Here is a 21,104-nt window from a genome sequence, read left to right on the forward strand (position 1 = left end):
GGGGGTGGGGGGGGGGGGGGGGGACTGTGACCATTTTTCTGTGGGACAATCATTTTTTATTGATCATTGTCACATAATGACTTAAAATGGTTTATTTCACTATTTATTTAGATTATAATTAATAATAATTCATTATTTTGATGGATTTTCATAGTTTGATCAAAGTGTGTTACAACAAAATCTATACTTGAAAGGCATTTGAAAGTAACAAAAAAATAAATGAAGGCATTATAAAGATTCCAAGACTGTATCGGTTTTAATGTCCCCTTCATATAACAAAAAGCTGAAACAAAAAAATCTTCAATTATAAATAGATGTCTTCAAAACTTGGCATGAAAGCCACAAAACTCAAATTATGATTTCAAGGTCTGTAGACGTGCATTTGGAGTTTAAAAACTGTTTTTTTGTCTATTATAATTTTTTTTTAGTAAGCCTTCAGCGTCAGAAGCAGAAGGTTCACACGGTGGTCCAGTGAAGTGTAAACATCGTGAAGATGACGATGCTACAAACACTGAGACTCGTGAAGCAAAGAGACTCAAGTTCGAAGAGGAGGAAGATGACAATGAGGAAGGAACGGAGAAAGAGCTGGATGAAAAGCAGTCGCCCTGCACATCGGTAGCAGAGAGCTCATCGGATGTACCGCAGTCCTCAACAGACACAGTCACTGCGGAGGTGAAGGATACTAAACCTGACGAATTCGTCACTGAAGACCAAGGTACAGTGCACTACCAGCAGAACTATGTTGAGAGGATATTGGCATACACATAAAGAGATATTGCTTCTAACATCCTGTATGGACTGAGATTGTGAGTATCAGATCAATTGTAATTGAATCATCTGGACCTTGCCCATTCATTGAAGGTTATTTCTGTTGTCTGGGACTGTCAACTGCTTGTCCCAGGCTGTTTTCACATGTGGTTTGCTTGTTTGGTCCAAACCTGAGTCGCATCCCCCCCAAAGGTCTTTTTAATATCGTATTATGTGACTCATCCACAATGCATTTGTTTTATCAACATGAGTCCCACCACGAGTACTAGAGGCAGCTGTTTACCACTGTAGCTAGGTGACCGTTCAGGGGAACATGCCAAAAATGGAAATTGCTGTTTGGTTCACTTTTTTTCCCTTTGCTGGCAAAAATTAATCCTAACATGCACGGCGAAGGCAATTTCTGCAGACATGAGCAGCAATGAAAAATGCATTATACTATAATAGGCTTCCACATAATAAACCAGATTACTTTCATGCCATTTGCTAACCGTCCTGGAGTTCACATAAACCCTGTCCCACAATCCCATTTTGAAGGTCTGGTACGCAGCCTCATTCAGAAAATGTACTCATCCCCCTCTGCCAGTCAGTCTGGTGTTTAAACTGGAGATTTAGCATGTCTAGATGAAGGCTATATCTGGGTAATCGCAGGCTTTTAAAGCTTTTTTATGTCTAGTCTTTGTTTACTTTGGAGGTCTAAAAGCAGGGAAGTCTCCACTATCTGATGGCTGATGAAGCCAACTTTATTTGTTTTTAACAAATAAAGAGATGCTTGTAATAAATGCTAATGGTCAGAAGAACTACCAACTAACAACTGGGTTGTTAAGAGTATACACATTTTTTATTATTTCTGTTGAACTTCAGTTTTTATAAAGACGTCTCATTTAGTCAAGTGTGTCCAAACTTTTAACTTGGTGTATTTTTTATTATTATTTGTTTTTAACATATTGGACATTCCTCGATGTACAAGGAATGTGGGTGACTGAAAATCATAATAAACCATAGGGTTTGGGTTCAATCAGTGTAAAATAAGCCATTAATATTATTTGTTCTTGTTTTATTTCAACTCGTTTGGTCATGCGAGTAACTGCTGTGCTTATATTTTTATATTTTTGCATATCAGCAGCTGTTTGCATACATTTACGTTTTCTGCTCCTCTCTCTGCAGAACCCTCGAGTACACAGTCAGAGGTCGTAGAAAACAGGGTTGACAAATCCACTTCAGAAGATTCACCCGACCCTTCCCACAATCAGGTGACCGGCAGCGAATCAGATCTACCAGAACAGCGGTCGGAGAGGGAAGAGAGCGCCGAGGCTCAGGAAACGGATGAGAGAAATGACCCAGTCAGCAGTAGCAGCTGCAGCAGCAATAACAGCAGTGACGAGGGAGTGTCCAGTGCAGAGACTGCATCTGCATGTCCCAGCAGTTCCACAGAGCTGACGACAGAGGGCAGTACCACTGCAGAAATCAGTTCAGACAGCTCAGAGACTGCAGATGACACCATGGAGCAAGACTGAAGTTTGGCCGTACATTATTGATTTTTACACTCTACTGTACAAAACCCCAAAAATCACTTATACTGCGAGTTTAGCAGATCCTTTATAGCCCAGGAGAGGAGGGCATTCTGATGACCACTTGTGACACATCTACTCCTTATGACCCTTATTCGGGCATCTTCTCTTAATATGGGCTCTTCTCTGAAGAACAACTAAAAAAAACTGGAAGCTCATCTTTCTGGTGGTTGAGCGGAGCGTTTGCCATTGAGTAACTCGAATGCCTTGTGTCCAATGGCGGTTTTCTGTAATCCTGTTCTAATCATGGGCGTCCATCAACTCCACATCAACACATTCTAAAGCTGTCGGGTAAAACACCTTTCATCTCTCTCCTGCTCTACTAAGAGTGAAAACGTGGCAAATCTTTGGTTTGTGTGAATGTGTGCATATGTTTGTAGGGGTGAGGGGTGTGTGTGCACTTCATTTAGTTTAGTCAACGGATGATCTCAGGGTTCCCGTTGGCCGGCAGACCAGTGTCTAAACATTCCAGGAGAACACCCCTTTCCCCTTATATTGCCTTCTGCATTCATCTGCTGGCTTGTAGCACAAAGTGCTCAATAGCAGCATTAGACCGATTTCCTTTCTTTGCTATTTTTCTTTTATTTTTAGGTCCTTTTATTTTAACTGCCTTCCCAGCATAGCACCGACATGTATTAATCCACTGATGCTGGTAAATAGATTCTAAAATGGACTAATGTGATTTTCCATGCACTAGATGCTCGAGTGCTGTTGGTTGCAATGTGTAACTTAATATAGTGAGCCTGTCTTTTCGACTGACATATTATGCTTAACCACTATTGAGCCATCCTTATTTGTTATAAGATTTTCATTTTGTTTCATCAAACAATGGCAAACAGTTGTAAAAAGGTTAAAATGAGCAACACTGTCAACACCAACATCTCTTAAACTGTACTTTTCATGCTTCCTACAGACATGTATACAGGCTGTTCTACCCATACCTATTTCCACAGCTCCTTTTTGATATGTAGAATTTTTTAATTAGATTTTGTAGATTATAAGTGTTCACTGCTTTTGTGAAAAGTGAAAATTGTATGGTCTCCCATCATGTGAACGGAATGCTTGGGCTTTCAACAGTATTTCTGAAGAGCAATAAATGTTCACATTAAAAGCAGTGATATGCTTAATCTGTGGCAACCGGAGACATTTCTAACATATCTGAATAAAACTCTTTGGAATATCAGGTCATAGACACAATTCATTTTCACCGCAATGTTTAAGTGAAACCTAATATTGCTAGCCATCACATTTAATAAGTGGGTGATGTGCAAGTAATGGGCAGTAAGCGCAAATAAGAGCTAGAATTTCACATAAAATAGATTCGCATCTGTTCTTACATTAAACTATGATGAGTCATTCAATAAAATATTTCAGTACAAACTGCAATGTTAGTGCACCCTCAAGTTCTATAAAGTATTAAGATAGGAAATCTGTGGTTTACTTTAATTCAGCATCACGGTTATGTACTCAAACTACGGTGTCTCACAAATCTCTTTCATACTTAAGTCCCTAAATGACCCACCTCTTGAAATGAGGCAAGATTTCCCATACCAAACCTCACATTATTTTACACCGTAAACTAGTAAAGTGCCCTAAACCACGCAATCCCTTATACTGTAGTCACAGAAAGAAAGGAATTATATAGTCTTGTACTATCTGTGGACATTGTGCCATGTGTCAGCAGCTCCTGAATGGTCATCCAATTGTCAAATATCCTCTTGTTCCTCCTCTTCATCATCTTTTTACGGCTAAGCTGGATAATATCAGGCTCCTTCTTGTCGTCCAGTGCTCCGGCTTGTTCTTTGCTCTCTATGCAGCACTGCTTCAAGAGTTCCCGCCGTTGACGCTGTTCTTTAGCTCGTGCCGCATGCTGTTTGCGCTCCTCCTTGTTCCAGTATCGACCCAGTTTTAGTTCGCTGGCTGCATCGTCATCTGTAGTTGCACTGCAGCGTTCTTCTCGAATGCGCAAAGCTCGCTCCTTCAGAAGCTGGTCCCTGATAGGCCTTTTGGTGATGTACCTTGTTCCATCACTACGGATTTTTACCTTCCACCCCGTCTTGGGCCTGGACTGCGTGGGGGTGGTATCTGCATTCTTGCACAGGCTGGCTAAGCTGACTTGACTCTGGGCATATTCCACAGCTGACTTCTGCTGGATAAGTTGCATGTAGCTTTGGTAATGTTGTGCATGGGCTGGGATGTAGATGTTCTTGTATGAGGAATGACGCAAGGATGTCAAAAGACTCTTCCTTGGGTTCTTTTTCTTACACTTTCTTTTCCCCTGATTTGTAACCTCTGGATCTCCAGGTAAACTCTTGGTAGGGCTGATCTCCTGAATGGGAGAGAGGTTATGTTTGGAGCATGCTGTTGTTGAGTTGCGTCTATGCATGGGAGAACCTTTACCCTTGTCTCCAGCAACCATCCTTTGGGATTCAAGAGAATCTGCTTCCAGAGTAGGATGTAAACTCCAGCAGCTCTCTCCAGTGTTGTAAGCACTAGTAGAGCCTTCGTTGTCCACTTGGTTATTGATGAGGTCCTGATGGACTTGCTCAAAAAAGTGCTTGGCACTAGGTTTTTTGGCTTGCTGATTACCACCTTCAGCCTGAAGCCTGTGTGCTTGCATGATACTCAGGCATTCCAGCTCAATGTTAAGCAACTCCTCATTAAGCATCTGAATCTCCTGGTCATCACAGTCTACATTAACCCCCTTTCCATACAGTGTGGCATTATGCTCCAGAAATCCCTGAAGACTGTTACCATTCACCAGAGATTTAAATTCAAGCAGTTTCCGGAAACGTTCACGTGCCATGCCAGGTATACCAAGGAAGTTTCCACTATCTCCATTGTCAGCCAAAAGGAAGGAGGCATTGCTTAAGTGCATGTCCCCACTTTCGACAGTGTCCTGATTATAGTTGTACTTCTTGTGGTTTTCTGGGAGAGTGTCACAGAGGGAATTCTGGTCATCCCCCAAGATGTCCTGCTCTGAGCTTTCATCATTACGAGTGCTTTCATCTGTGCGGCCTACACCGCTGTCTTTCTCATGCTGGTTGGATAGTAAAGTAGCCGTATCAGTAGTGCCTCCATCTTCTTCATTTGTGCTCTGTTAAATAGAGTGGGAAGAACTTTTAATAGCTTGCAAATCACTTTAATAGTAAGAATAGCTCCTGTAATTGGATGAAGCGAGCAATTCACTGTTGACTTGACCCTTATTAACTTACCTGCTGCAGCATACTTGTAGTGAACTCCTTGACCTTGTGATGTTGCTGCTCCAGTGTGCTCATGTGCAAGTCATCTAAGTTGTTTCTATCCTCCAACCAGCCAACATCCTGCAACCCATACCGAAATGCATTGTCATTCTTTTACTTCAAATATAGATATCCAAAACTGCTACAGAAGGGCCACTTCATGCACAATTTTGGTCCAGTTAGTTGAGGTGTTTAAATTGGGTTTGCAGAAAAGTGGTCCTACAGGAGCAGGATTGGAAACTCCTGAGATAAATCAAATGTAATTGACCAAAATCTTTATCTGCAAGTTCACAGAACAGTTAGCAGACCTGACTTTCTGGTCGAGCCACTAGGAGGGTTACATTCTTACTCTCCACCTTGGTCAGAAGTGTCACTGCCTCCTCATGGCTCTGGATGTCCATTCCATTGATCTTCAGCACGTGAAGAATAAATAAAAAAAGCTTTGTTTTGTTTGAGCCAATATATTCAAAACAAACCCAATAGAATAAATTCTACCTGGATAATCCGGTCTCCTTCCTGGACTCTGCCATCTTTTGCTGCAATTCCTTCTGGAGCAATCTTAAGTAGGGTAAGAACAATGCATTTAGCCTTAACTGTGAATAGACTCGAATACCTAAAGCTACACTAAGCAAGTACTAAACCAAAAATGTAATTGTTGGAAAAACCGCCTTAATAATTACTGTCCTGAGAAATTCCCACTGCAGAACCCTACCTCGCTAATATAAATGGCAGACTTCTCATCATCCGTCTTGTAACATAACTTCAGGCCAAGCTTATCCTGAGTGGTTTTCCTATGCAGATCCACCTCCTATTAAAACACAGGAAATTGATTTTGATGACAAAGATTTAGCATTTTAGTCATTGTTAACATAAGACATAAGCCAAAGCCAGTCTGAGAATTTGTAGTGCTTGCTGCACTTATGTAGATGATGATTAATTTGCATGGTAAATCCACGTGTAATTAAAGTGGTCTTGGCAAAATATTAGCGGGTATATGAAATCTAAATTAAAATGACCTCAGAAGACACACAGATTAAACATGATTTAAACATGCATTGCTCAGGAGAGTGAGTGAATACAGTCTATGCAAACACAATACCACATATTCCAGTCCTCTACTCTCAATGTCTTTCTGTACATCGTCATGGAAGTCAGAGGGGTAAGGTGAGTCACGTCTTGCCATTTGATACCTTCAATACAATGAAAAATTTGCATTAACTGAAGCCGCGTTGACAGAATATCTCATTTTAAAATGAAAATTTCTATTAAGATTCTTTGTTTTGATACATACAGTTGGTGAAAGAAACACTGATAAGCACTTACTGTGAAGGTGAACGGAAACTGTCCAGCAAAGCCATACATGGTGTTGAAGGTGATGTTAACTTGGCCAAAGTCTGTATATGTTTCGAGGTTTTCAGCGTAATGTTGGTCTGAGTACTGTTGTCCATTCCTCGGGCTGGTTTAAGAGTCTTGCAAGTCTTGTGTGCTGTCCTGCGCAGTACCTGAACCTCAATAGGGTCTTTGGCAGTTTGGAAAGCCTCTACTGCTTGATCATGGGTGGCAACAGACATGCTTCTTCCATTTACCTACAGAATAAAGAGTTTGAATAAAATCAGACATGTGGTGGGACAAGAATTTCATGGCAAAAAGTCCACATTAACTACTAACGATAGTATATTGGAACCTTGTAAGTGATATTGTAACTTCTTTTGGGGGTCAGTTTGTGTCTTAACTCAGACAAGAAAGAAACATCATCTCACATTCAACTTTTAATGTTTACATTTGTTAGCATGTAAATATTTGTATGAACATCAAAAGATTTAACTGAGTCATAAACTGAACAATTCACAGACATTTAAATTGACATGACAAGCGGCCAAGTATGGTGACCCATACTCTGAAATTGTGCTCTGCATTTAGCCCATCCAGGTGCACAGACCCACACACACTGAACACACACCCATAGTTGTGAGCAGCTGGTGCCCGGGGAGCAATTGGGTGTTCGGTGCCTTGCTCAAGGGTACCTCAGTTGTAGGTATTGAAGGTGGAAGAGAGTGCTGTACATTCACTCCTCCCACCTACAATTCCTGCTGGTACTAAGAATCGAATCTGTGACCTTTGGGTTAAAAATCCATGACTGGCCCCTATTGATGAACAGAAATGGAATAATGTGTCCCTGAACAAATGGAGGCTAATATCAAAAGTCACAGTAGCCGCTTTTCCACCGAAATTACCTGGAACAATTTGTCCCAGGAACTTTTTACCCCCAGACCTGTTGCTGTCTGAGTTTCCATCGCGGTCTAAAGTACTGTGAAGAATAGGCAAATAGTCTGGTGACAGGTCGCACGTTTCTCAATACCAAGTACGCAAATTTCGGAATTGCATCATTCGGTAGTTCGGACTTTGTGAACTCCCGCGGACGGGACGACGCAAGTCCGGTAATTCTGCAAACAGCAGCGTACTTGATAATGTCAGTCAGCTCGCCTTGGCTACTGCAATTTTCCTCACTGTATTTACAATAAGACGAAATATGATATCAAACATCACTGCCTCCTTTCGTTTTCATTTAAACATTAATAGCCGCAGAAATGTAGTTCATGGAATGTATACAGCCTACATTACAATGAAACAAAATATATCAAACAGTATTGCCTCTTTTTATTTTCATTTTAACATATTAATAGATTAAAGGGATCATATGATGCGATTTCAAGTTTTCCTTTCTCTTTGGAGTGTTACAAGCTGATTGTGCATAGATAAGATCCCTGAAGTTGCAAAGACTAAAGTCTCAAAACCATTTACCCAAAACAAATTATATCTTATGTTTAACCACTAAAGAGATATCAGAGCTGCTCCGTCGGGAAACATGAGCACTGAGCACCCGCTGACCGCGTGGAGCTCACGTCTCCGAAATCGGCGAAACACATTTTTAAATAGGCGCTGTCTTTATAAATAAACCGCAGATTTGAGTTTTAAACAACTACATTCTCACTTGAAATACTTTTAAAACTACATTTCATGACACAATAACAGTAATATTTTGAAAATTATCCGAATAAATGGTGGTTGAAATACAATGCTGCGTGAACTCAACCAATCAGCATGTTTAGCGCCCAAATCCCACCCCGAAAGTTCCAGACCTTTGAAAAAGTAGTACCTCGCGAGCAGGGACTTTCTGAGGGGCAATTTTTTACCCAGAACTTTTTTTTAGATCCTGGTTCCAGTGGTGGGTACCAGCCCAAAGTCCCTAGTTCCTGGGTAAAGTTCCTGCGGTGGAAACGGGGCTAGTGAGTATCTTCTTTGTCCACCAGCTGCTTTAAGTACATCCTCATGAACTGAGCCAGATTTGCTAGTTCTTGCTGTAAGATGTTACTCCACTCTTCCACCAAGCCACTTGCAAGTTCTCAAACATGGGGGACACATGTAGTTTGACACTGCGAGGATGATCAGCTGCCCTTCCTGTCGAACTGTAGAACGAGGCATCTTATATGGCAAACAGTGCATTTTATTGCTCTGGTCACATCTGCAATAATTGTTTATGGTTAATTGAACAAGCATGAAAAACACTGTTTAAACCCTTTCCAATGAATATTTGAAAAGTGTATTTGGATTTTACAATTATCTTTAAAATGTAGTATCCTAAATAAAGGATGTTGCCTTTTTTGATTAAATTTATGTGTGTATAAAATTAAATACAAAGTACTCCAATATGCATTTTCCCTGGGATTCGAACCCATAACATTGACATTGCTTTTACATGCTCCACCAGTCGAGAAGACTTTGCATTCTATACGACAGGGGTGCCCAAACTCGGTCCTGGAGGGCCGGTGTCCTGCAGAGGTTAGCTCCAACCCCAATTAGACACACCTGAACCAGCTAATCAAGCTTTTTTTAGGCATACTAGAAACTTCCTGGCAGGTGTGTTGAGGCAAGTTGGAGCTAAACTCTGCTGGACATTGGCCCTCCAGGACTGAGTTTGGGCACCCCTGTTCTAAAGTTTTCACTAACTTTTATTACATTGGTGCGTAATCATCCTGTTCGTTCTTATTAGCGTGATTAAAGTGGAAGATCAGCTGACCTGCTTGAGATGGGTATGCTGCCTGCTGCCCAGGGTAGTTTATGCCTGTCTGGTCCATATGAGGACTAGAATAATGCGGGGGTGAGTAGTCTTTCTCCATTATCAAAAACCTGTGGATGCAAAAACATAAAGACGAGGAATTGGAAAATAGACGTACGTTTCTTTATATTCGTCATGTAATTTTCTCTCTTTCCTAATCTTGTTCTGCTGATTTTTCTATCGCTATAGTACATGCCACAAACGGCACACACTGTATATATTATCATGATAGCACTGACTTATCAATGCAAAGATCAATAACATATCCCTTTATGTACTTGACATATAACAAAAGCATAACCTTCACTTTAATGGAAAAATTGTGTGCACAACACGTACCTGTGAGTCCCTGTATGCGTTGTGTTGCTTCTCCTCTCAATGTACAGCAGGATCTGGATGGCTGTGAGCGAGAGGGCGTGGACAGCAGGCTACAGTCATAAATGTGGGCATAAAACTACAGACGAGATAACAGTGACACTTACTGCATAGACAGGGTTATCTTTACATCAGTTGTGACCAACCTGCCTGTTTTCCAAGACAAGGAGAGAAAGAAAGCATCATTATCATGCTTACCAAGTTATTTTTCCACTTGTTTACATACTTCCTTTTAATGTTAGAGCAAATTTTGTCAGACTTGTGATTTAGATGGCACTGTCCATGAACAGGTTACATAATCGGGCCTATTTGCTAGTTCTTGCTGTAAGATGTTACTCCACTCTTCCACCAAGCCACTTGCAAGTTCTCAAACATGGGGGACACATGTAGTTTGACACTGCGAGGATGATCAGCTGCCCTTCCTGTCGAACTGTAGAACGAGGCATCTTATATGGCAAACAGTGCATTTTATTGCTCTGGTCACATCTGCAATAATTGTTTATGGTTAATTGAACAAGCATGAAAAACACTGTTTAAACCCTTTCCAATGAATATTTGAAAAGTGTATTTGGATTTTACAATTATCTTTAAAATGTAGTATCCTAAATAAAGGATGTTGCCTTTTTTGATTAAATTTATGTGTGTATAAAATTAAATACAAAGTACTCCAATATGCATTTTCCCTGGGATTCGAACCCATAACATTGACATTGCTTTTACATGCTCCACCAGTCGAGAAGACTTTGCATTCTATACGACAGGGGTGCCCAAACTCGGTCCTGGAGGGCCGGTGTCCTGCAGAGTTTAGCTCCAACCCCAATTAGACACACCTGAACCAGCTAATCAAGCTTTTTTTAGGCATACTAGAAACTTCCTGGCAGGTGTGTTGAGGCAAGTTGGAGCTAAACTCTGCTGAACATTGGCCCTCCAGGACCGAGTTTGGGCACCCCTGCTATACGAGATCTGTTTTTGCAAGGTTCACTTCACATTATACAGTGGTCTTCAACAGGTTGTAGATCTACATAATCTAAGGAGTAAAACTCTTCTATATACTTCTATGAAATGCAAACCAAGCATTGATATTTTTGAAAATACACTTAAAATGTCACTTTAATTGTATGCATTGTCGTCCCAACTCTGCAATGAATACCGAACTTGAGTGCCATGTGTGGCTGGCTGTACATTAACCTTAAAACCAGATCTGAGGTCAAAATCCAAAAACATGCTGATTTCTGAGGAGGGGATTCAGTATTCCTGGTAATGCATAGCAGGTGGGACATCTGAGGACTGTTTTACACAACAAATATTTTTTTTAAATCATGTGTAATAAAAATCCTCTGGTATAAATCTGAATATTAAAACTATAAACAAACAGGTGTATGGTACAGAAAGACAAAGCAGGTATAATGCAATCTATTCAACTCTGTTAATTCAGTTACTAGGCTTATAAATATTTCTAGCTGACTGCATGGAGTGAGAAACATATATAGACACATAAAAACAGAACCTGCAAGATACAAGTTAATGATTTGGTGACCAAGAATGAAAGACTCAAGGTAAATGCTGTCATATGAAACACTGACTTTTTGACCTAAAAACTGTTAATTTGGCTAAACATTGCAAAGCCATTCCTCAATGAGCAAGGACAAATTCACAGAGATATTTATGACCGGAAGCTCGGTTTTAACATTATCACACAGTTAGTGAGATTTCATTAATTGATTGAAGTCCAACAGGGTGTGTAAAAGCTTTTGAATTGCACAAGGAAATGGCTATGTGCCAGTAAGCTAATGGGAGAGAACTTCATTTATCAAAGCGCTGTAAGACTCAAATCTCAAAGCTAATGTCCTCAGGGACCTCGACTCAATCTGCTGTCTGTTCTGGAATCTTGCAGTGGCAATAACACACATGGGAACTTTGTCAGTGTGCCCATTCATGTGTGAACTGACAAACTACTTTAAATTCACTCACTCACACTGTTTCTCTTATGCCTTTTGGCACACAGGGCAGAAAATGTACTGCATATACTTTGAGTTTAATTCAAGGAGACATCCTTTGCCTGACTACAACTACTTTTAAAGTTGCATTAAAGCAAGACACATTCTGTATGTAGTGGTTCAGCTAGTTTGTTAACCGATTAACCTGTTGATCTTTTTTTTAAATTCATGAATTAATCAAATAAAGAGACTTTATTTCCATCTTTTCATTGAAAAGCATGACATTCTATATTTTGCCTACTTCTCTCCTTCATACAATGTATAAAATGTAGGCTATAATTTTTTTTTACTTAGAAACTGCTAGCAAATTGCAAAAATAATTACAAAGAAACTGCAAGTAACACATTGAATAAAACATCAAAATTTGAAGTAGAAAGCCTGAAATATAATTTTCTTGTCAAATGTTCTCAAATAATCCTTGTTTTATTTACAATTTACAAACTTCAATTGTTTTTTTTTTTACACAAGACTACACAGTACCAAAATACAAAAAAAGTTTTTAAAATCAAACATTGAAATGTAGAGTATAAATGTTAATATTTGCCAAATTTGCACTAAAATATAAAATATAGTTTTATTGGATTAGTTAATAAGTTAATAAGCCTATTTATTTCACAGTTCTAAATATGCACAAAAATATGGCTTGTTGCATTTAAATATTTGCATTTAGCCTCAGTTTTCCCTTTTTAGCCTCTTTTAAAGAGTTCAGTTCACACTTTCAGCCATACAGAGGTTCAGCTGGAGGTTACGTCAGGTTGTGGGAATGTCACTGATCTATAATAAACCAAACCACACAAACAAACAAACACACATTCATTAAGTATTTTGATGAGATGCCAAACATTTCTCTTCAGTAGAGTGTGACCCTGTCAAATGTACACGGTCTCCAAAACACATTCCTTCCTTCGGCAAAATAACCTTTCGCAACCTTTTTAGCATGCCAAACAACCACCAGAGACAAACCGCGTAATCTCAAAGGCATTCGAAATGTGTTCATTCAATGGTCTTAATCAAATTATGATTAATTCAATAAAAAATGAATGGCATTTCTTAATCAATTTGAATTTAATCAGACTATGAAGCCGTTACTCCCAGCGTATGTTAATGAGGAATAAACAAACCAAAATGACTCTGACAAGTCAACCAAAACACAACATAACTTCACAACTATGCATTTTTTTTTTTACCTGGCATGTGCTTTGTAGTAGTTTGTAGTGCTCATCTGACCGCTGTATAGTACAGAGACTGCAGCCCATGGTGGAAACACATCAGCAAACAGTACACAAAAGAGACTGAAGCTTACAGACACAACAACTCCAGCGTGAGTCTGTGTTTGTGTCTGTAAGCCACGCATGTGAGAGGTTGTTCCCTCCTCCCATTCACTGCAGCCATCTTCCCCTCTCATTAAAGGAAAGTGTTGTCTATATCCTCAACTATGTTGTTTTTATGATCATAAAAACAATTCAAACCCGTAATCAACAATCCACCACATTACCGAAGAGTATAATAACCACTTTCCTCAGGTGTGGAGCAAAAGAGGCTGTTTCGTAATGTGCGGAAACAAGTCGTGAAAATGTTTTGTTGGGGGCCAATTAAAAAGCTCACTTCTCCAATTACTGGCACGAGCACGTCGATAGGAAAATTGTTGCAGTAAAATGAGCAGCTTTTGGTATGTCAGAGCACTCAGCAGCGGTACGAGCACAACTGGAGGGTGTTGTTGTTTGTTATTCCTCCGAAAGTACATGAATGCTCAGCCTGTGGGCTCCAGCCTGTGATGTAATGTGGCATGTCACAGACAGGGTAAAGGTTACTGAGGAACATCATGCGTTCATTGACTCGGACCACATTACTGCAGAAATGAACAGGACTTGAATGGTTCATGGTATGAGAAATACAAATTTCCTTATTCGAGTTATTGTAGCATAAAGTTTCAGAACTCTACAAGAACATACTGATGAAATTACATCAAGTCAGTAAGATTAAAAAAAAAAAAAAACTATAAATGCTGTATTATGCATGTCAGGCCAGTAGTTGGCAATGTTACTTCCCAGCAGGCACACAACGTCATAAGACGTTGATATTTGTTTAAATTTCGGTTGCGACGTCAGGTGACCAAACTTCAATGTAAATTCAATGTTTAATGTCATTGTTAAATTGTTTTTAGGTTGTGTAACCAAAATCCAATGTTAAAGGAACACTCCAATTTTTTTTGAAAATAGGCTCATTTTCCAACTCCCCTAGAGTTAAACAGTTGAGTTTTACCGTTTTCGAATCCATTCACCGGGTCTGGCGGTAGCACTTTTAGCTGTAGCTTAGCATAGATAATTGAATCTGATTAGACAGTTAGCATCTCGCTCAAAAATGACCAAAGAGTTTCTATATTTTTCCTATTTAAAACTTGACTCTTCTGTAGTTACATCGTGTACTAAGACCGACGGAAGAGCCTATTTTAAAAAATAGTGGAGTGTTCCTTTAAGTCAACATCAAATTGACGTCAAATATTGACGTCAACCCGATTTTCATTTTCAACCAAAATGCAACATCTGTCTGACGTAATGTCCAACGTCAACCTGACGTTACATAGACGTCCAGTGCCTGCTGGGTTTGAGAAGAAACACTATGCGTCTACACACGTACTTATAAAGTAAACACGTATTACACATGAGCATGATGTCACCGTTTCCACAAATTCACATTTTCATAGTTTACAAGGAGACGATAACAGTATTGTTTTCAATGAATGGCCAAAATGCAGACGTTCTCCATTTTTAGTTGAAACCTATGTTGTGTACACTTTAGTGAAGGCTTCATCTGACTAATTCAAACCTTTAACCAGTCTTCTTGAATGATTCATTAGAAGATCCAGCTCATAAGAGTCATTTGAATTTGACTTCACTGGTGGCTCTGTATGTTTGTTTTTGAGTGCAGCCTGCAAGAACAAATCAACATAAAGATGTGTTTTTGTGAATTACTGAAGATTCAGCGATTTAACCACTAGTTGGAGCTGTGGCTTAGTGCTTAGCCCACATGCTCTGACACATTGAGCTCTGGTGCTCATGTGGGTGATGTGAGTTTGAATCTAACGTGATGTTTACAGATCCTGTAACCCTCCTCATAATTTTCTGTCCTAACTCCATTATGCTACAAATAAAAAGGGTGAAAATACACATTTACATATGAAAATACCAAGTTAAAGGGATAGTTCACCCAAAAATGAAAATTTGATGTTTATCTGCTTACCCCCAGGGCATCCAAGATGTAGGTGACTTTGTTTCTTCAGTAGAACACATTTGATGATTTTTAAGTCCAACCGTTGCAGTCTATCAGTCTTATAATGATCAAATTTTCATTTTTGGGTGAACTATCCCTTTAAGCTTGGTGAAAGGGAAGAAAACTAACAGTATGGCAGATGCTGTGTAATCTTGGTGGCTGCCAGCCATGCAAACACACATGACAACCAGACACATGGTGTTCTCTGAGGGAAGAAAACGCAACATTCAGTCCTTCCAGAGAAGTGACTGCATGCAGTATGTATTGGGCACATACATAATATGTATGCAAACAGTGAGGAAGCACATGGTAAAAGCAGCGGTAAAGGGTTGAATGTCCCTTTACACTTATGTGTACTGATATCCAGATATCATTAAGCCATTCCTCAGGGTCTATATAATCCTCTCATATGGCTCAGTGCTCCATCAGGCTAATGAAAATCTCTGCTTGAGGTTGTGTATCACTGAGCTACAGTGTCTGCCGCAGTGCATACAGCCAACTTAAAGGTGAAGTGTGGGTTTTCACTTTCTCAACCAATGGCGTTAGTCATTATTTTTGTAATTACGTTTGCAAAGTGGTGCAGAAATTAAACACTCCACTTCTAAAAATTATTTAGTTGCAGGAACCTCCAGTGTGGAATCGATATTATACATTTGTCATGAAATTTGCAGCTGGCACATAATTGAACCAATTCATTACAGAAACAGAGAGCTTTATCAGTTCTGTGCTTTGTAGAGATTTGTAACGCCTTTGGACAGCTGTGCTGTAGTTCATTATGTGGTCATATCTTCTATTTCTGCCTGTAAACTGAGCAGAGATGATTCAGTTTGTGGAAGAACACAGTGTCAGGACTGAGTCACCTTTTTTGACTGTGCAGAGAGAAGCTCCGTCTCTTTTGAACATCTCAGGAAAACCATGACTCACACTTCTGTTCTATTCTAAACCATCTGGACAGTTATATGAAAGCATTACAAACCCTATTCTATTCTATTAGACCCCAGATAATCATACACTACCATTCAAAATTGTAATAGTGTGAAAGATTATTACAACTTTAAAAATGTAAATACAATTTAAAATAACCTAATATTCTTATGACGGTAAAGCTGACTTCAGCATCACATGATCCTTCAGAAATCATTCTAATATGCTGATTTGGTGCTCAAACCATTTTTTTTTGTGTGTGTAAACCGCCATACATTTTTGTTCAGGACGCTTTGATAAATAGAAAGTTCAAAAGAACAGTATATTTATTTGAAATAGAAATATTTTGTAACATTATGTCGTTACTTTTTTAATCAAATTAATTCACTATAGCTAAATAAATCAATTAATTTCTTTAAAAAAAATCTTACTGACTCCAAACATTTGAACTGTAAAACTTTATATTAGTTGTGCAATAATGACTTATTTTGGTTATTACTATTCATAAATGACTTTATTAAACACACCTGTTATTGGCCATTTAATGCAAACAATAATTAATAACTCAAGGCTCATTATTATTATCCATGTAGCTTTCCTATATTTAAAACAGTAGCGCATGGCACTAGTAACAACAAGGTCATGGGTTTGATTCCTAGAGAATGCATGTTATGTCATTTTACCATGTCTTTTCACTCTTAACTGTGGTAAAACCATTGTAACACTCATGCTTTCATGGCATATTTTATTCTAATATATTCTAATGCATTTATTCTAATGAATCATGATTCTTGCTTGCAAAGAGCTGTACTCTCCACAACCACTTTCTACCTCATCATGAGATACTCTTTCGACACATCAACACAATTATCATAATAACACAGTCGCACTGCACTCACTCAATATTTCCACAGAAGACAAACCTGTAAACCTGTTTTCAGCATCCTGACATGAAAGCACTTGCCACACTGACATTTTGTTGTGCACTTTTAGAACTAGAACTTGTACAAAAACAACCACAAATAAACCCATTTAGCTTCCAGGACCAGGGCTTCAGCTGCTTTTAAACACATTATGCTACATAGCTGCCTTGCAGAATTAAGCATAAATGTTTCTGGAAATAAATCCAGTTTGGATTTATAACCGAGTTTTTTAAATAATGAAAAAAAAAAACACCTGTTCAAATACTGACAGCTGACCCCTTGCTTTTAATACAAACCCCACAGACACAAAGAACAAACGGACTACTTTATTTGTCTGTCTAGTTTATCAAGGCATCATTTAAAATGCTAATTCTACTTCTGCTAAAGGGAACATTATCTTCAGCAAAAGAAAAGTAGCAGTTGAGGATGAAAGAAAGAAAGAAAGAAAGAAAGAAAGAAAGAAATTGTTTATTACCTCACTGATTTTTTTTTTCTATTAAAGACATAGTTTAAATATTTCATTTTTTGGGTGAACTGTCCCTTTAAGATTTGGTCAGAATCACAATATTACAATTTTTGGTTATATATTCAAAACTACTTATTTTCAATATTGACTAGTTGGTAACTAAACAGCTGCTGGTAGCCATTGACTTCCCTAGAATTTTTTATTTTTTACAATGGAAGTCAATGGTTACTAGCAAATGTTTGGTTACCAACTAGTCAATTTTGAAAATAAGTAGTTTTGATTATATAATCAAAAATTGTAATATTGTGATTCTGACCAAATCTTAAAGGGACAGTTCACCCAAAAAAATGACATTTCAAAATACCTTCTTTTCTATCTCTTTAAGAAAGTTTTAAATAATTAGGGAAGTTTTCGGTTTACCTGAGTGCAATCGGACATGCTTACTCAACCCCATACCTACATTTGTGCAAAACTCCAAAACATACCTATACATACAATTCACTATTAAATGAAAAACACTATAAAATGGTAGTAAAACACTAACAACTTTTATTACGGGGCAGATTACTGATTATTAAAGACTTGGTTCTTTGCACAATACGACCTCAAAACACATTTGCCATAGTGCACAATTTGTAAACTAATATATTTTTACATTTACATCACATTGCAGCTGCGTATGGCTTTTCTAATGCAGTAAACTTGCTCAGTAGCTCACCTGGTACAGTATTGCATTTGAGATGTGGAGCACTCAGATACGAGTGATACAAAAAAAAGCTATAAGACTTGTAGACACAATCTAAATTGGCATGGTTGCTTCAGCAAATGCATTTCTATCTCATGTTGCTTTTGTTAACACTGTCAGTTAGGTTATGGTAGGGTATAGTGTAGGTGGTACATTATTTTCAACGTGGTAAAGCATTTACCTTTTAATGCCATTCACTGGACATGTCATTTCCAAACCGATTCAATATGTACAACAACACAATAAAAAATTGTCAGATTTGCAGCTCAGGAGCTGTGTATCACTTTTTTTGTTTGTCCCTCTTCATTATTGATGACAAACAAAAAGTCATACAGGTTCAGAACAACATGATGGAGAGTAAATAATTAATTTTCATTCCTTTAATGTACTACTGAATATACACATAACAGGTACTGTACACAGACATTGTGTGCATTATGCTCCAGTCATCATTTGTTAACACCAGGTGAATTCACTTAATGCTGTAGTTAAACAGGTCTGGTCTGTTTTCTGGCTATTTATATAAGATGACCTTACAAGCTGTGAGAAGGAAAAGAGGTGTTGCATGTCTTTATTAAGCCATGAAAACATGCCTTTATTACTTGAAAAAACTTGCAGGGGAGCGCTGTAGCGGTTTGCTTTGCAAAGACATGCCTTTCAGTTCAGTGCTCCTAAAATAACACATTCACAGAATTCAAGGTACTTCCTTTGAGACTAATCGCACTTTCAAGTTTAAAATGGCCTGAAAGGAACAATGGGAATAAACAATTGTACAAAAAAGCCACTCAGCCTTCTTACCACAAGAGAACGGAGGACACCAAGAAAAGCAAGGCTGAACCTAAGACCAGAGTCCCTTTTCACTGGAGGTGAATGCAGAGGAAATTCTGGGCACTTTAACCTGTAGTAAATGGATGAATCTACAGGGGTCTGCATTCACAACTCTTCATACCTCTATCCATTTCTGTGAGAGAAAACAGACTCATTAGAGTCACCTTTTGGGATACATATGAGGAGAGTTGCAAAACACAGTGATTCAATATTTTTTTAAGAGCAGGAACGGCTGAAAAGAAGAAATTACAGGTACAACTATAACTAAACTTTAGAGTTCCATTCCATTCTACTTCCTTAAATACATATTCAAAGCACAAATCTGTATTGTGTTTGCATGGTCAGTCCAGATTCATCAATTGGAATTTCTCAATTAATTTCAGAACTAATACATTCAGAATTCTACATTGTTTGTGCGATCAGCGGCATCTGGATGGTTGTATGGTTAGCAAACATTGTTTATAATTCAGAAGTAATGAAGGCACGTGGCATTTGAACTCACGCACACATATTAATACAAATTAATGGCTGGCTGCCCAATACATGATGCTTTTTATTCAAACTCTCTTTGAAATGATCAGGCATAATAGAGATAAATGTCTATAAGTCTATATTATACAAACCATAAATTAATATTACAACCCGCTGATATTTAGACAATATTTGTGGATTTGGGGCTATTTAATTAGCCTTAATCACATATATATCACTTCCTAATTTTTTGTATATTTTGTCCAGAGACAAATCCATATCAGCCGACCATTATAAAAAAAAAATAAAAAAAAAGGGGGAAGTCGTGGCCTAATGGTTAGAGAGTCAGACTCGTAACCCAAAGGTTGCGGGTTCGAGTCTCGTACCGGCAGGGATTGTAGGGGGGGGGAGGGATTGTACAGCACTCTCTCCCACCTTCAATACCATGACTGAGGTGCCCTTGAGCAAGGCACCGAACCCCCAACTGCTCCCCGGGCGCCGCAGCAGAAATGGCTGCCCACTGTTCCGGGTGTGTGTTCACGGTGTGTGTGTGTTCACTGCTGTGTGTGTGTGTGCACTAAGGATGGGTTAAATGCAGAGCACTAATTCCTAGTATGGGTCACCATACTTGGCCACATGTCACTTCACTCACTTCACTCACCATTATTAATCTTTCAAACATGTCTTACTCTGTCATAATCTATATTTAATAAAAGCAAAGACTTATAATCTACATGGCACATCATGTTTTCTGAGTCTCTTTTTAGATTTCTAACAGCATTGTAAGTGTAATACTTTGCTCTGCAGGCCACAGAGGGAATTTCTCACAGTTTTCCTTCCCTGAGAGGCACAAGCAGTCAAATCTGTGGAGCACAAGAGCTTCTCTGTTCCAGACTTTTCAAAGTGAGCTTGCCAAGCCTACAGTTCTGGCGCTATTAAATGCATGTCTAAAATTACCATCATACCACCAAGTTTTTTAGTATCTAGGTATACAGTTGTGTGGTTATATGGATAAAGCTCTGTGAATCATCCTACAGTAATTTCACTACTGTATATTGTACACACACAGAACAATAATTTAGGGTGACGTTTCTGTAAGTATAGGAGACAAACCCGTAAATGTTGGGGTGAGACATGTTATGCAATAATTTCCTTAGTTGCGCACTTTTGTTTGAAACAATCCTTTGAATACAGCCCATTTTCACAGTGCTCTTCAAAAACACAAAAATACTTTGTTTTTGTGCAAACCAGGCTTCACAAAAGTATGTACTGTGATTTTTTTAGATGTTTTATGTGATTCATCATTACCAATATCTACCATAGTTTCTGCCAGCTACCATAGTTACTGAAATTATTGCTAATAATATAAAAAGTTATTTCCATGTTTAATAATCGTCATTTAATTTTCAG

The 21,104-nt window shown here is 38.6% G+C and overlaps 2 protein-coding genes across 2 annotated transcripts in view; one reads left to right on the plus strand and one right to left on the minus strand.

Annotated features, from left to right (window-relative positions):
- Positions 1-2,824, plus strand: part of LOC107681379 (serine/threonine-protein phosphatase 4 regulatory subunit 2-A-like) — a 7,731-nt gene extending 4,907 nt beyond the window's left edge. Inside the window, exons 8-9 of the mRNA XM_016477660.1 lie at positions 429-715; positions 1,933-2,824. Of these exons, the coding sequence (XP_016333146.1) occupies positions 429-715; positions 1,933-2,282 (637 nt within the window). The 3' untranslated portion in view covers positions 2,283-2,824. The remainder of the gene's footprint in view (positions 1-428; positions 716-1,932) is intronic.
- Positions 2,825-2,915: 91 nt separating this feature from the next.
- Positions 2,916-21,104, minus strand: part of pdzrn3a (PDZ domain containing RING finger 3a) — a 28,289-nt gene continuing 10,100 nt past the window's right edge. Inside the window, exons 4-10 of the mRNA XM_016477659.1 lie at positions 6,902-7,164; positions 6,678-6,768; positions 6,291-6,386; positions 6,074-6,136; positions 5,887-5,988; positions 5,552-5,659; positions 2,916-5,433 (exon numbers count right to left, since the gene is read on the minus strand). Of these exons, the coding sequence (XP_016333145.1) occupies positions 3,946-5,433; positions 5,552-5,659; positions 5,887-5,988; positions 6,074-6,136; positions 6,291-6,386; positions 6,678-6,768; positions 6,902-7,164 (2,211 nt within the window). The 3' untranslated portion in view covers positions 2,916-3,945. The remainder of the gene's footprint in view (positions 5,434-5,551; positions 5,660-5,886; positions 5,989-6,073; positions 6,137-6,290; positions 6,387-6,677; positions 6,769-6,901; positions 7,165-21,104) is intronic.

The sequence above is a fragment of the Sinocyclocheilus anshuiensis genome, unplaced genomic scaffold (genome assembly GCF_001515605.1).
Source record: "Sinocyclocheilus anshuiensis isolate Anshui unplaced genomic scaffold, SAMN03320099.WGS_v1.1 scaffold881, whole genome shotgun sequence".
Classification (NCBI taxonomy): domain Eukaryota; kingdom Metazoa; phylum Chordata; class Actinopteri; order Cypriniformes; family Cyprinidae; genus Sinocyclocheilus; species Sinocyclocheilus anshuiensis.